The sequence below is a fragment of the Cupressus sempervirens genome, chromosome 10 (assembly GCF_028749045.1).
Source record: "Cupressus sempervirens isolate cs-2001-9-10 chromosome 10, ASM2874904v1, whole genome shotgun sequence".
NCBI lineage: Eukaryota > Viridiplantae > Streptophyta > Pinopsida > Cupressales > Cupressaceae > Cupressus > Cupressus sempervirens.
Window position 1 is genome coordinate 340,420,636 of NC_143127.1, and position 15,427 is coordinate 340,436,062.

The following is a 15,427-nucleotide window of genomic DNA, read 5'->3' on the forward strand; positions in this document are numbered from 1 at the left end:
TACAGGTTTTGCGGTTTCTCCAGATGTCGACGCCATTTAATTACTTGCACACAAATAGAAAAATGAATAAGTCGATATAAGAAAAAATGTTTAAATATACTATCTAATAAAAATACAAAGACGAGAAAAAACAAAATCCCCCCTTTAGTATTTTAACATAAAAAATAAAAATAAAACTCCTTCCCCTTTTTTTTTTTTTTTGCAAAAGATCTTTTGGCCCGTGCGCCAAGAGGAATGGGATGGGCGCGGCTTGCATAGCCCTAACAATGTGCGCAACCTATTTCATGTGCTATGGATGTGGCTTGCGCTGCCCTAACAGCACGCACGACCTATTTCATGCGCTATGGGCGCGGCTTGCACTGCCCTAATAGCGCGCACGATGCCCTTCTTTTCTTATCCCAGTGTTTTGTGCCATGGCTTTTGCCAGCGCGGCCGTGGCTTTGGCCTTTGTTTTGTGGCTCACATTTTGTTTGCCTCGCGTGGCCTTTATTTTCACTGCACGGCTTTCTGCCAGCGCGTTGGGGCTTGCGCGACCTTTATTTTCCCTTTGGCACTGTGGCCGCTATTAACCTTCATTGATTCTGCTATTTTAAAAAATGAAGACCGCCTGCGCAAAACACGGTAGAAGGCGCAAGGTGGGAGGTTTCAATATGCGGCGCGGACGGATGAAGCAAATTTCCTTACCTTGTTTCAACTATTGGCCGTCCACTATGCAAAATAAAAATAGTGCCAAGTATGGATGTGGGTGGCAGGGGGCGTAGCCATTTATAGGCCACGCGCGCTTCGTGCCTCGGCGCCTCCCCTTGTGCGCTCACGGTTCAACACTTTTGTTTTTTTTTTTTTTTTTGAAAATTTATATATATATATATATATATATATATATATATATATATATATATATATATATATATATATATATATATATATATATATATATATATATAAAATAATCTAACTAATAAACTAATTTTCTTCTCCTGATTCTTGAAATGAGAGTCAGGAGTTGAAAAAAAGTTAGGGGGTCCCCATTCCAGACTCAGAATGGGGCGTGTGTTGTGAATACCACAACAAATAGCCCCCAAAAAAGGAAGAAATGTGTTAAGTATTTCTTTATTAGCAAGCATCCTTCCGACGTGTATCGGACATCAACCTAGCTTTGAACATCTCAGGCTTGTTTCGAATGACTTCATAGTCAAAATACCAGGACTCAAAACTTTGAAGCTTAGTGTGTGCGTTATGAATTTTTTCCCTTCGATGCCTTAGGATGTAGTCCATTGAAATTTTTTGACAACTCGAAAACGATCTTCCACTCCTCCTCGCTCATTCGTTCAGAATATCCACGAAGACTTTTATCAACCAATTGATTGACCAGATGAGAGAATCGGTTCGAGGGCTCTTGGCGAGATGTCACATTCTTTTGATTTTTAGGCCTTTTGAAGAATTGTTCCATGTCATTTGAAATGCCACTTTTGATAGAGAAATACTTTGAACATAAGCTATTCTATTTTGAGAACATATCTTGAAGCCTTTTCAAATCTTTGGAATCCTTCATTCTTAACACCGTTTCTTTTCTTTTTTTATCTTCTATATCCTGACTACACTTAGACTATGTAGTCAGAATATCGGTGTCATTTCTCGGATTCAATCTCTTATGAACATCCCTTGCGTTCCTCTTTTAGAACTTTTTAGAAACTCTCACGCCAATCAATGGTCTTAGCTATCTCCGAGGAGACCCCTCCCGTTTGAACCAGTTAGAGCTTGAATCATCCCTCATCATCTTTGACTTCAATCCAACAACACCTAAAACGATCAAATTTTAAGATTTTCAAAGTGTTGAGAACTTGTTGGTCTAGAGTCCTGATTTCTTGACTGAAAAACTCTTTATTTCCACAAGAAATGTCCAATGTTCTATTGGTGCACAACGTATAATCGTCTGAATGTTTTGACAAAGAAATACCACTTCCTGAAATTGGGACCAAAGAGTGGTTAGTAGAATCCTGAGAAAAATCTCAAGTACACCTTACCCCCTAGGACTCAACTTTGAAAACAAAACACACAACTAAAAGGAAACACACAATTGAAAGAAAACACACAACTTGAAATAAAACACAATTGCAGAAAGGAAAAATCTATTCTAGATGTAGAAATAAAATCAAACTTTTTTTTTTTTTTGTTTGGTCTTTTAGGCTTCAAAATAATGCTTCAGAAATTGCCCATTTATGGGCAAAGGTAGAAATTCCTCCTGTAAGGTGTTGGGTGATGTGATGCGCTCCCCTACCCACAGGTGGTTAATTATGTGGTGTTCCATGTTCACTAATAGTCATGGCTTTTGGTGCAACGGCAAGTGGGCCCAACAATTGGTATTAGAGCCTGGTTTTGGCCTGGTCATGGGTTCAAATCTCCCCGTGCCTTCCCGACTCGTGTAAGCACCTGGTATGCGCGTCGAGGGGGAGATTGTTGGGTGATGCGACGCGCTCCCCTGCCCACAGGTGGTTAATTATGTGGTGTTCCATGTTCACTAATAGTCATGGCTTTTGGTGCAATGGTAAATGAACCCAACATAAGGAACTTAGCCTAAAAGTGTTTTCTCCAAGGATTTCTACAATCTGATATGGGCCCGTCCACAAGCGTAAAAACTTGGTATGATTGCTCGGCTTTTCTTTCGCCTTATCCTAGAGTAGAACAAGTTCAGAAATCCTGAAGGATTTTATCATGGCCCTCTTGTCGAACCATCTTTTGACAATTGCTTGATGTTTAGCCATGTGTTCTAGTGCAGCTATTCGTCTCTCGTCCATTTCTAAAAGATTCATCAGTCTGATCTGTACTTTATCTACATCCTCAACATATCCACTCATGAACTTCAAAACAGGTATTCTAAGGTTGAGTGGAAATACTGGTTCTTGTCCATAGAAAAATAAGTATGGAGAAGTTTCCAAAGCATTTTTTACTCTGACCTGATCTGTCCACAAGGCGTATTTCAATTGTGTGTGCCAATCCCAAGGGTTCTCCTTCAGCAGTCGTTTTATCACAGTGATCAAATTTTTGTTCGTAGACTCTACTACCCCATTTCCTTGCGGGTAATAATTTGAAGAGAATCGGATGATAACCTTGTTTTCAAATGCCCATTGTGTTAAAAATACAGATGTAAATGTAGATCCATTGTCGCATACAAGAGCGAATGAAATTCCAAATCTGGTAACAATGTGCTCTTCTAAAAAGTTTGTCACCACCTTAGCAGTGCAATTTTTGAAAGTCTCAGCCTCTGTCCAACGTGTGCAGTAATCGGTAGCTGTAAGGATGAATGCGTGTCCAGTTGATGATGGTGGGTTTACTGGACCAATGAAATCTAGTCCCCACTTTGTGAAAGGGCACACTTTGTATACTGGTTGAAGTGGCATTGCTGGGTGCCTCTCTTTGTTAGCACTAGTTTGGAAAGTGTGACAGGAATGCACATGTTCAAACGTATCCTTGAATATTGAGGGCCAAAAATAACTCGACCTTAAAATCATGTGTGCTGTGGCTTCTGCTGAACTGTGTCCTGTACCATACTTGTCATGAAACTGTTCCAAGACATCCTTAGCTTCTTCATGTCCTAAACATTTCAAATAAATCCCCTTGTAGTTCCTTTTATACAACTTGTTATCAAGTAACTTGCAAGACTCGCATTTCATCTTAAGTCCCCTACATTGCAAACTGTTCATCCATTTGGGGCATTGATCTTGTAGGAGATAATAAACAATATCCTGGTACCATACATCTGTCACCACACCTTGATTGATATTAACTTATGATACAACCATATTCTTTTGATCTTCTTCATCAATTTCATCATCAAATTTGAATTCCTTTTGATTTCCTATTTGGTTGTCAGTGATCATTTTGGATAATCCTTGACCTCTGACTAATTGCATAGGTTGAATCTCTAGATCAAATTCTTGAAGTATTGCCATCCACTTTCCTCTTCTTTCGCCAAGTTCATTCTACATCAAAAGCATTTTTACTGCTGGGTCAAGTACAATTGCATACACCTTACTGCTAAGTATATAGTGATGGAACTTCTTCACTGCCTTGATTAATGCAAAGGATTGTTTATCAAGATTTGAATATTTTAACTCAACGTTCTTTAGAGGACAACTCATGAAAGCAATGGGTTGCTCATCTTCCTTCTCTCTTTTTTACGTCAAGATCCATGCGCAAGAATGTTCGAAAGCAAAAGAATAGATCTTCAAAGGTAACTTGTAATCTGGGCTTACCAAAATAGGGGCTGTTGAAATGGCAACCTTGATATCTTGGAAGGATTTCTTTATCTCTGGTACCCATTCTGTTTTAGCCCCCTTTTTGAGTAAACCATTGAGGGGGCTAACTATTTCCACGAAACCACTTATGAATTTGCGTACAAATTTTATCTTTCCAAAGAAAGATTTCAACTCCTTCTGACTATGAGGGGGTACTAACCTCAAAATTGATTCAACTCTATCGAGATCAATTGAAATTCCAACTTCAGAAATGACATGTCCCAAGAGCTTCCCTTTAGTAACATCGAACGAACATTTCTTGGGATTGAGTGATATGTCGTACCTACGACATCTATTGAATACCTATCTCAGATCAGCAATATGAGTACTTTGATCTTTTGAAAAGATAGTCAAATCATCCATGTAGATGACTATACATCTATTTATCAATCCTTTAAAAGCTTCATCCATTTCTCATTGAAATGTAGCTCCTACATTAATCAACCTGAAAGGCATCCTTCTGTAGGCAAACGTTCCCCACTTGGTTGTGAAAGCAGTCTTTAGCCTATCTTCTTTGTCAACCATGATCTGGTTATATCCTGAGTAACCATCCAAGAATGACATCATCTTTGAACCATTAACAATTTGCAACACTTCATCTAGCGAGGGTAGAGGGTAGTTATCCTTCTAAGATGCCAAATTCAAGTTACAAAAGTCAACACAAAGGCGAATTTCTCCATTCTTTTTCCATACAGGGACCAAATTTGCTACCCAAGTGGAATGACGGATAGGAAATATGATCTTAGCATCCAGTGATTTCTTAACTTCTTTCATAATTAACGGTTCGATTATCGGATTCACTGGTCATTGTCTCTGCCGGAAAGGTTTAGCATCTGGTTTCAATGGGATGTCATGTGTGATAATATCAGGATCATAAATCTTTAACTCTTCATAACTCCAAGCAATCACATCTTTATACTCCGTGAGAAACTTGAGCATGTCATCCCTTTCCTTTTGATTGCATGCTTTTCCTATTTGCACCATTTTTAGTTCTTCATTCGTGCTTAAATTGTACGAGTCACATTCTTTGATTCCTTTCTCTTGAGTTGCCCTTCTATTGAGTGTTGATTCATCGTGGTCGAAGATGTGTTCAAGTTCAACCATCCCTTTCGAAATGTTGTTGGTTTTCAAATTAAGGATTCCATCATCATCCTCAATCTCATCATCTTCAAGCTTGTCTTAAGGTGTATCATCAATCTCTTGTCCTTGGAAATGGCGACTGCACATAATAAACTTCAGTAAATGTTGATCATCTTGAAAGACCTGAAAGTTCATGACATTGTCAGGAATGGCAGGAATGGCAACTAATTCATCTGAGAATCTTTTCAACTTTGTTCTTTCTACTGGTTGTAAAGCACTGGCTGAAATTGCAAGGGCGTCTGCTACCACATTCCTTCTTCTTGGAATGGATTTGATGTTTAAAGCTTGAAAGTCATCCATTATATCCCATACCCTTTTCCTGTAAGTGATTAATATTTTGTCGTTGCATGAGTATATGGATTTTACTTGTCTTATCACTAGTTGAGAATCTCCTTCAATTATAAGAGCAGTAACTCCCTTTTCCAATGCAAAGAGAAGTCCTCGAATCAAGGCTTCATATTCTACGCCATTATTAGTACATCTAAACTGCAATCGATATGTGGCATAGAAAGACCTACCTTTTGGGTTGATTAGTTCAATACCTACACCAGCTCCTGATTTGCATCTGGAACCATCGAAGCAGAGTGTCCAAACTATATTTTCCTTGGGTTTTCTGACTTTGTGCTTATTCGTCCTCAACTTTTCTTTTACTCGAGCCTTGAACGACTATTTCTTGGGAACCCATTGTAACTTCTCTCATGTGGGGCTTGATGAATCTCCTTCATATCCCATGGATAAAGGAAGAGTGTGTTTTTCTTGCTTCTCCTGAATTTCCCCTATTAGCCCATTGATTTGTTCGACTTTAGGTTCAGGATGAATGACTACTGAAGTCCATCCTTTACCTTTGACATATCATCTTCTTCTTTGAACTTTGATCATCCCGGGAGGAGGAGAAGACAAACCTCTACCATCTGAAGAGGTATCGTTGTATGATACATTTAAATCTTCACTTTCCTCTTCAATTTGCTCAATAAAGTTGGATGAATTCACTAAATTTTGACTTTGGATAACTTCTTCGCTGGAGCTCTTCGTACTTTTGTTTCCCATTATTTGTGTCAAAACTTTTGCTACTACTTCTTGGCATGCTGAACATTCGAACTCTGAATGAATAACTCTGTGCAACCGAAAAAATCTTGGAAGGAGGAGGACACTAGGGTCAGCTTCCTCTCCTAAACATTGTAGATTAGTCACCATACTTTCTATGAATTGTGTCACAATCTCAATTTTGGGGACCAACACCTTAGGTTCTTCATTTTGCTCATGAGATGTCTTATTTGGGACCAGGTCCAATGCCATCACTTTATACGACCCCAAGTCAGATTGTAAGAATGCTACCTCATTCGAGGCGTTGTAATCTGTGATCATTGTTTTCAGTTTAGGCTCAACATCTATCTTGATTTGACTGTTCAAACCTTTCCAGGGCAACCATAATTGAGTGAAATCTGTGGAGAACCATCCTCTAAGACATTTTGTCCATTCCCTGCTCAGGAGTAATCCATATGTTTTCGGGATGTGCACCACATGTATGTCAACAATATCCTGGATCTGAGAATCAACTGTTAGTTGTATCCACACATCTTTTAATACTCCAATGACTTTTACCTCTGTTTTATCCAACTGTATTACCACTCGGTTAGAGGGTTGAGGATTAACTCCTAGCCTTTGAGCTATTGATAATGGCATCACATTACACAAAGCTCCTGAATCAATAAGACAATTGTGAGGATTCTTTCCATATATCCTTATGCTCAGCAAAAATGGGGGTACCTCGATTTTGTCCTTAAACATAGTGGGCATTGCTTTTGCGGTATTTACTTGTTGCGGCACCATCTTTTGAGGGACATTATTCGGATTATGGGAAACCTTTGTATTATCCAATGTCTTCATGAGTGCTTCTCTTTGTTGTGGAAAATTATACATGTCAAACATGGACATATTGGCCTTTGTTTTCTTCAGGTCTTCAACTGCGTTATATTTTTCAGTAGACCAAGCAGGCTTCTTCAGTATTGTTGTTATGTTCACTTGATTCTGATACTGTGGTCCTCCTTGGGCTGGCCTTATCGGTGGTGGATTGTTGCTTGCTCTAGGATCAGGTGGAGTTGGTTGCAAACCAGGAGGAATTCCATTGGTCAAGGGATCCCTCTTGTTTCTGAGATTATATGTGTTTCGATTATCATTTCGAAAGGCAAACATCTCATCATGTGGAAGATCGGGTTCTTGATAACACGAGAACAAGAATTCTTCATTTTCTTATTGTTTCGCTTGTACATTCTGTGTAGGATCATAAGATTCTAATAGCATTGCGTTGAATTGAACAGGAGGCGGATTATCATTCATTGGCAGGTTTTGATTCACATCATGACTACCATTGTAGTACACACCATCATTGCTAGGCATGTTTGGGCCATCATCATACTGATTAATATCAGCATATTGAATGTTGTTATTATTAGCAAGAATACTTCCATTATTTGGTTGAGTATTCCATTGTCAATTTTGTCTTTGGAAGCCATTGTTGCGATCAGGAGGATTGAAGTTGTTCCCTTCGTCGTTGTTTCCTGCGTTGTTGTTACTGTTATTGTTGAAGTTCTTGTTGTAATTCTGACCAAAATTGTTGTTGTAGGGGCCAGCATTGTTTCTCTAGAAGTTGTTACTTTGTCCTTGTGACAATCTAAGATGAGTCAACTCATTGTTCATCTGTGCCATGGTCTTCTTCATCTGACCAACTTTTGAAAGGAGATTGTTATCTGTTTCCATAGGAACCGTTGCTTTTTGTTCAAAGAAGGTTGTTTTCGGGGGCTCATACCCTGGGTATGTTATCGCTTGAGTTTGTGGAGCGGGTACCTATTGTAATGGAACTAGGTTCATAGGTATGAACTGACTAGGTATAGTGGGTGCTCCCACAGGAACCGTTGGCATGGTAGGAATTGTTTGCATAGGAAGCATCATTCCTCCTCCATTAGGATTAGCTTGCTTTCTGAACGTGATTGCTTCTGCAAAGACTTTGTCCAATGTGTCAGTATTTGTTGCAGGAAGTCTTCTCAGAAAAATCACAGTAAGAGGATCCATGGCATTGAAATAAACTTGGATAGAAGCTTCAACTGGAATTGTGTACGGTGTTTCCAACTTGCGGTAGGCCATATGAAAACGATGATTGAAGCATGAAACTGTTTCAGCTGTGTCCCTTTTTATTGATATGAATTGTTGATGTATCACTGCTAGATTGATGAAAGTTTTGAATTGTTCCAAAAATGATTTTTCGAAAGTGTCCCAGTCTCCAATACATCCTGGTGGTAGGTTCATGTACCAATTGAAGGAAATCTCCCCTAGAGAGTAGGGAAATAAATGAAGAACCACATCTTCATTAGCAATTTGCTTTCAGTTGCAAATTTCCTTAAAAATCTTGACATGATCTTAAGCAGTTCTTGTTTCTCTGTAAATATACCTAGGATAGAATTTCTCGGGATTCTTCGAGAGGTCATGGAGGGCACCTCTCAAGCTAAGGGGTGAATCAACTGAGTATGCGAAAAAGGCCATCGGAGGATTTTGTGGACCTAAAGGCGAGTTGAAAGGTGATGGGAGTGTTGGAATATGTGGAGATCCACCTAGTGGTTAAATGGGTGGTGGAGTAGAAGAAGATCATGAAATGTCGAATGGATGTGGTTGAATTCAGGGTATTCCTCTATCACTACGTGGCTTACGAAAATGAGTAAGCTCTAGAAATTCTTGGGCACTTGGTGAAGATCTTAACGCTCGCTGGAATGGGGATATAGGATCAATATCTTCCAGCTTGTATCAATATAGGAAAAAATGCACCTCTACAGAAATACACTTCCTTACTTCTTTTGAATTTTGTGCACCACAAAGTTTTGCAGAGCTACGGACCTGCGGAGCTACGGATCTGCGGATCTACGGAGCTACGAAGCTGCAGAGCTGCGGACTTGCGGAGCTAAATTTTTGAAAATTTTAGAAGTGATTTCTGAACCTTTTACGTAGGCTAGATTATTGCAAGGATGCAAAAATTTTGAAACTTGATCAAATCTTTCTTGTTTCCAGTAGTATGTTCTTTGTATCAGGCCCTCCTTCTAGCGCCACTTCTGTTGGGCGTTCATTTCGCACAAGGTGAACGATAAGAATCCATAGTGTAATTCCTCTCTTGAAAAGTAAATCTTTTTAAGGACCCACTCCAAGGTTCAGTGTTTGTCTTGTGACGTACCAAAATCTGCTCAGTAAAAGATAAATATGAATGTTCACGAGGAGGCCTTTGCTAGTTCCAAAAACTCTTTTACCTTGGAATCAAGTAAAATTTGTTTGCTGTCTCAAAATATCACACCAAAAGAACAATATTTTATTGTATTTTCTGTTTTTCAATGAATGCAACTCTAACAAAGCAGCTACTATGAGGTCTTGATCTAACAAAAGAGGGGGGGGGGTTAGCAAATCAAATAAAGAAACTAGAAGCAAAAAATATGAAATCAAATAACTTGAAATTGAAATTCCTAAACGGACATAAGCTACAGAACACAACACACTACGAGTTAAACCTTCGAAGAATTCGGTAGTCCTTCCTAGAATCCACTGATGCAATCATCGATGAGAATCTGTAACAAATCGAATGATGTTTCACTCTTGATCAAATTGCAAGGCCACAGAAAGTGTGCTCATGCGAGACAAAAAGCTATGTAGACACAATCGGGTGATCTCTTCTCAAGCTTGTTACATCAATGAAATTCATATATTTGTAGCAAACACCAGAACTAAAAGATTGCATAACCAAAAACAACTCAATAAACCTTTGGCTCAATCACAATCTCATGAATAAATCCACAAAACAATGACACATTCAGGCAAGGATAACTACACTCCAAATGCTAGCACCAAAAGCATAATTTTATTGCATAATAACGGTCGCCCTCTTTACATTTTACAATGGGGTATTTATAAGAAATCGTCTCCTCAATTTGTGTTGAGAGTGAGAGATATCTTAATGCAATAAAAATACTTTTAAAACATTAAAACAAACTAAATATATACAAACTCGTAATCTAACTAGTGCTAGCAGGGACTCCATCCATATTTTATTCATTAATTGGATGCATGAGCCCTTTACATGTTAAAAACAATGAAAGCATGAGAGAGAAAATAGGAGGAAGCCATCAGTCGAAGTAGAAGTGCATGCAGAAACCAAAAATAGAAGTTGGCCCTTCACTTGATGTGTGTCAGAGTTATCTTGTCATCAAAATGTCTTTCCAATGCATGGAAAGTGCTATTTTTGGAACTGGTAGTTAACCTCAAAAACTTTCTAAAGTGTCAAAATTGAAATTCTGGCATCTGTGTTTTGTTCATCTTCATCTTAAAGATATGTTTGGATATTTTCCCTTGAATTTCTCTATAATCTCAATAATTTAGTGGCATCGGGAAGATCCAAAGCCTCATACTTATCTTTGACCTTCTGTCTATAGTTGTCCAACTCAATCCGAGTTTCTGCAAAATCCTCGAGTTTGGTATCCAACTCTAACAATGGTTCTTATGTCTTGAAGGCTTGTCTGATATCTTCATCACTGGATGCTTCCTCTAAAGTTTTTTTGAAGTTTTCCACAACTACCTAAACTGGTAAAAGCTTATCTCGTTCTTCATCTTCAAAAATATCCAAGCATGCATCACTATATAGCTTTTCTGCTTCCAAACTTCGCTCTCGAGCTTGGTCCTTGAGCCTATGTATCTCATCATGCAATGTTTCCATCACTTTATTTCCCTCTGTAATCTTTTCTATCCAATCATCTATCATGTCTAGCTCTTTGCCAATATATACATCAATCAAAATGCAGTACCTTTGTCCTTTTATGGCCTGTAGAATTTGCAAATCCTCCCCCCAAACTTGTACCTCATCCATAATGCTGAAATCCTTCCTCAAAATTGCCACGATCTTATCAACGTTGTCTTGTGTACTATGCAATAACTTCAAACTTCCTGTAATTATAGTGATACCCCTATCCTCAAGGTTGTCTCGCCAATCCTGACAAGCTCTCAAAAATGGATTGAGCCGTACACCTTCCCCTTCTTTTAGAATGGTAGTCAAAGTCTCCTTGAGGCATTCAGAGTCAAGAGGACCAATAACTTCAGCTAGATATCCTTTCAAGATCTCAACTTGCCTTCGAAGTGCTCTGATTTCAATCTCATCATGCTCCATGTAGTTAAGAACCTCTTTGACTCCCATAGTCATCATTTGTTAAGAAGTATCTTGTGTAGGTTTCCCTAATGTGATATCCTTTACCTCATAGTCCTGAAGGCAGACAGCTTCTTCATCTATACCTTTCGAGGGATGAGCCACTTGTGCAAATAGGTCCTGATTCTGAGTAGTGGTAATGAATGCAAATGGTGTTGCATCCTATGATGGAGAGTCAGGATTGCTCAAAATCTCTCCAATGTCACAGATATCATCCTCTGAAGCAAGGAATTGATGCTTAGAACTTCTCATTATTTCCTTCTAGAACCATCTCGGGATATGTCTTTCTCCAACCTTAGCTCTAGATGATGAAGGGATGTGTTCAGCTACCTCCTTCCCTTTGTCATTTTTGCTTGGAGTTTCTTGTTGTGAGGGTTCTTCTTCTATAGTCTTAGTTTCTTTAGATCCTGTAGTTTGATCCTCAACTTTCTGAGAAGGTTGTTGTATACATTCCATTACCTGTGCCTCTTTTGATGGCTCACTAGTAACCCCTCGTTCTGGTTCTCCTTGTAATGATGATTCCTTCTAAACATGTTCTTCTAAACTCAGAGGTGGAGGTGTCACTAAAACCCTATCTACCATCATAGACTGAGGTGAAGATGGGGGCGTTGGTTGAGGACCTTGTGTCTCAGATGGCATCTGCATTCCATCTTGCTGTTGAGATTCACCTATAGGAGTATCTCTAATCTTATCTCCAATTAATTCTGTACCCACTGGCATGAAATCAAAATTTGGAATGGAGAGAATATTATCACCTAGCTCTCTTTGCTCTTTCACACATCGTTGTACTTCGTCTTCCGATGAAGAGAGTTCTACTATTTCAGCTTGGATGGGTGGTGGGGTATTTGTGACATTCTTCTTTCTTTTTAATTCTGTAGCTTGGCAAGTTGGGTTCTCCCTTGTAGAGGCACTTGCTCTTCCTCCCCATCTGACTATGTTTCATCCTCAACTGATTCCTTGAGAATAGTTTCAAGAATAGAAGGATTAGGCACTAATCTTTTATGAACTCTCTGCCTCTTGTTCATTCTAACCTTGACCCTCCTTTGCTTCTATGGAACCATAGGAGAAGCGAGCTCTTGATGCATCGGAGGAATGGATGTCTCTGGAATCTCTCCCTCCCCTTGTTGGCTTGTCAAAACAAGAGGCAATGGAAAATCAACCTGGAAATGAGAAATCCCAGAGTCGTGGGGGTCCTGGGGAGTAGATTCATGTTGCTGCAAAGGGTCCTGTTCTTCAACATGCTCTGTCTGGATCATCTCAGGAGAGGCTCTCTTCCTCTTTTCTTTCTTCTTCTCTGGTGGATGGTAATATCCCACTAGATGATCAAGCTGCTAGACCATTTTTCGCCTGATAGGAGACTGGAGCGCAAAGATAGGAACTGTGACTTTCCTCCCCTTTACCTTTTTTGGGCGATCATGTATATGGAATATCACTGTATCCGAAATTGGATCAAGCGGAAAGAGTTTCTTGATCCAACTCTTTTTCATTCTGATGACATGTCTTGCTCGATGATTAATATCATCTCCTTCCTCTCTATCAATTTCTGCATTCAGAATGGGCCTCTTACCAACTTTATCTGTATTAAATAAGTGATCTAATAGCTCCTGTGAATCTTGTATCCTTATCTCATCTGGGATGGTCAAATGGAGAGCCTTCTCTGCTAAATACAAAGTCATTCTACAATAGTCCCTGATATGGACATCATAGTCATTTGTGGCATTCATCCAATGATCTTCAATAGCGTCCTAGTGGTAGAATTCTTTTCCTGCCAAATTTTCCACTTTACCAACACTATCAAAGAATGGTCGGGGAGAGTTATATTCCTTAAGAGGGTAGTTCCCCCATTCCCACTCGAAGGTCGAGATATCTTGCTTTCTCTTTACTTGGTATGCCCCTATTACAAAAGGCCAATCCCAAGAAGGCCTTCGTTGTTTCTTGATCCTTTCATATGCTGACTCAATCTACCAAGAAATTTCCATCAGAACCAACTTATCACTTGGGTACCTTGGGAGCTTCTTTAGATGGATAGATGCACCACCAACCCGAATGTATGTGAATGTTCGGAACTACATAAAATATGCACCGAGAGCTGTGATTTGTGCCTTGGCCTCATCAGACAATCTCTTTCCATAGTCACCTTCGATGAATTGAATGATGGCAAAGATAAAGGCATCATTCACAATCCGATACTCTTTGCTTTGTGGTGAGAGCTTTTTCTTAACTAGCTGAGGATAAACTATATAAGGCCATGCGTTAGGATCCTGCATACTACCCTTTTTGTACAACCTGGGATAGTTGGTGGCCCTTGCTGTAAGTAGATAAATCACATAAGAAGTCATATAGAACTTCTTCTTTTCCTTTACTATCTGCAACTGATCACACAAGTTCTCACTAAGTGTGGTAGCCCAATCTAGTGGCATCTTTGCGTGTCTGATGGTTTCAATGAATTTAACCATGAATGGAGTGAGATGACCTGCTGCCGGAAATCCCGTAACTCTGCTTAGGAGAATGATTGAATATCCAATGTCATCCCTCATATATCCTCGAGCCATATCTACTTTACTGATTTTCTTTCCTCGAGATGGCTTCTCAATGAAGTATGAGGAATATATAATGTCCATGGCCTCCTGGTGATGATCCTTATGCCACCTCTCGGCTGCTTCATCTGAAAGCCTGATAAACTGATTAGCTCTGGGTAAGTGAAAGATTCTCTCGATATTATCAGGTCGTAGATCCAAGACTACTTCCCTAGTGACACTCTTTACCACCCTTTTCTCAGGAACAAAATGTCGGGATAAGGTCATGATCAATTTAGCTGACTAAACAGCCTCAGGATGTGATGCTGCATTTACCAATCCAGACCGTATTAAGGCAGATCTCAAAGAAGATCTTTTAGTTGGGTTGTTACAAACCCTCAAAAATTCTCCCAAGTCTATGTGTCCAAGTTCTATGTCTTTGATCTCAGCATATTCATCATAAAATCTCGATTTGGACAGTACACCTTGGAATCTGAAAGTTACAGGTTTTGCAGTTGCTCTAGATGTCGACGCCATTTAATCACCTGCACACAAATAGAAAAATGAATAAGTCGATATAAGAAAAAATGTTTAAATATACTATCTAATAAAAATGCAAAGATGAGAAAAAACAAAATCCCCCCTTTAGTATTTTAACATAAAAAATAAATAAATAATTCCTTCCCCTTTTTTTTTGTTTTTTGCAAAAGATCTTTTGGCCCGCGCGCCAAGGGGAATGGGATGGGTGTGGCTTGCGCAGCCCTAACAGCACGCGCGACCTGTTTCATGTGCTATGGGCGCAGCTTGCACTGCCCTAACAGCGTGCACTGCCTGTTTCATGCGCTATTGGCATGGCTTGCACTGCCCTAAAAGCGCGTGCGGTGCCCTTCTTTTTTTATGCCAGTGTTTTGCGCCATGGCTTTTGCTAGCGCGACCATGGCTTTTCCCTTTGTTTCACGGCCTGCATTTTGTCTACCCTGCACGGCCTTTATTTTCATTGCGCGACTTTTTGCCAGTGCGCCGGAGCTCGCACGGCCTTTGTTTTCCCTTTGGCACCATGGCCGTTGTTAACCTTCGTTGATTTTTCTATTTTAAAAAATGAAAACCACCCGCACAAAACACGGTACAAGGCGCGGGGCAGCGTAGGGTGGGGGGTCTCAATATGCGGCGCAGACGGATAAAGCAAATTTCCTTACATTGGTTCAACTATTGGCCGCCCGCTATGCAAAATAAAAATAGTACCAAGTATG

The 15,427-nt window shown here is 39.6% G+C and overlaps 1 protein-coding gene across 1 annotated transcript; it reads right to left on the bottom strand.

Moving 5' to 3' along the window:
- Window positions 1-364: 364 nt before the first annotated feature.
- Window positions 365-15,017, bottom strand: LOC149533979 (uncharacterized). Its single transcript, XM_089805948.1, has 4 exons — window positions 14,945-15,017; window positions 3,108-3,289; window positions 2,731-3,008; window positions 365-545 (listed from the first exon to the last, which is right to left on the bottom strand). Exons 1-4 carry the CDS (start codon window positions 15,015-15,017, stop codon window positions 365-367), a joined length of 714 nt encoding a protein of 237 aa, XP_089662074.1.
- Window positions 15,018-15,427: the final 410 nt, after the last annotated feature.

Bases quoted from the DNA above. Each gene is read 5' to 3' on its own strand.
- LOC149533979 (XM_089805948.1), bottom strand. From the start codon at position 15,017: ATGAAACAGGCAGTGCACGCTGTTAGGGCAGTGCAAGCTGCGCCCATA. The intron at 3,290-14,944 runs GTTAGGGCTGCG...TCATCCTTACAG, and splicing joins TGAAACAGGTCGCGCGTGCT to CTACCGATTACTGCACACGT. The intron at 3,009-3,107 runs GTTATCATCCGA...CGACTGCTGAAG, and splicing joins AATGGGCATTTGAAAACAAG to GAGAACCCTTGGGATTGGCA.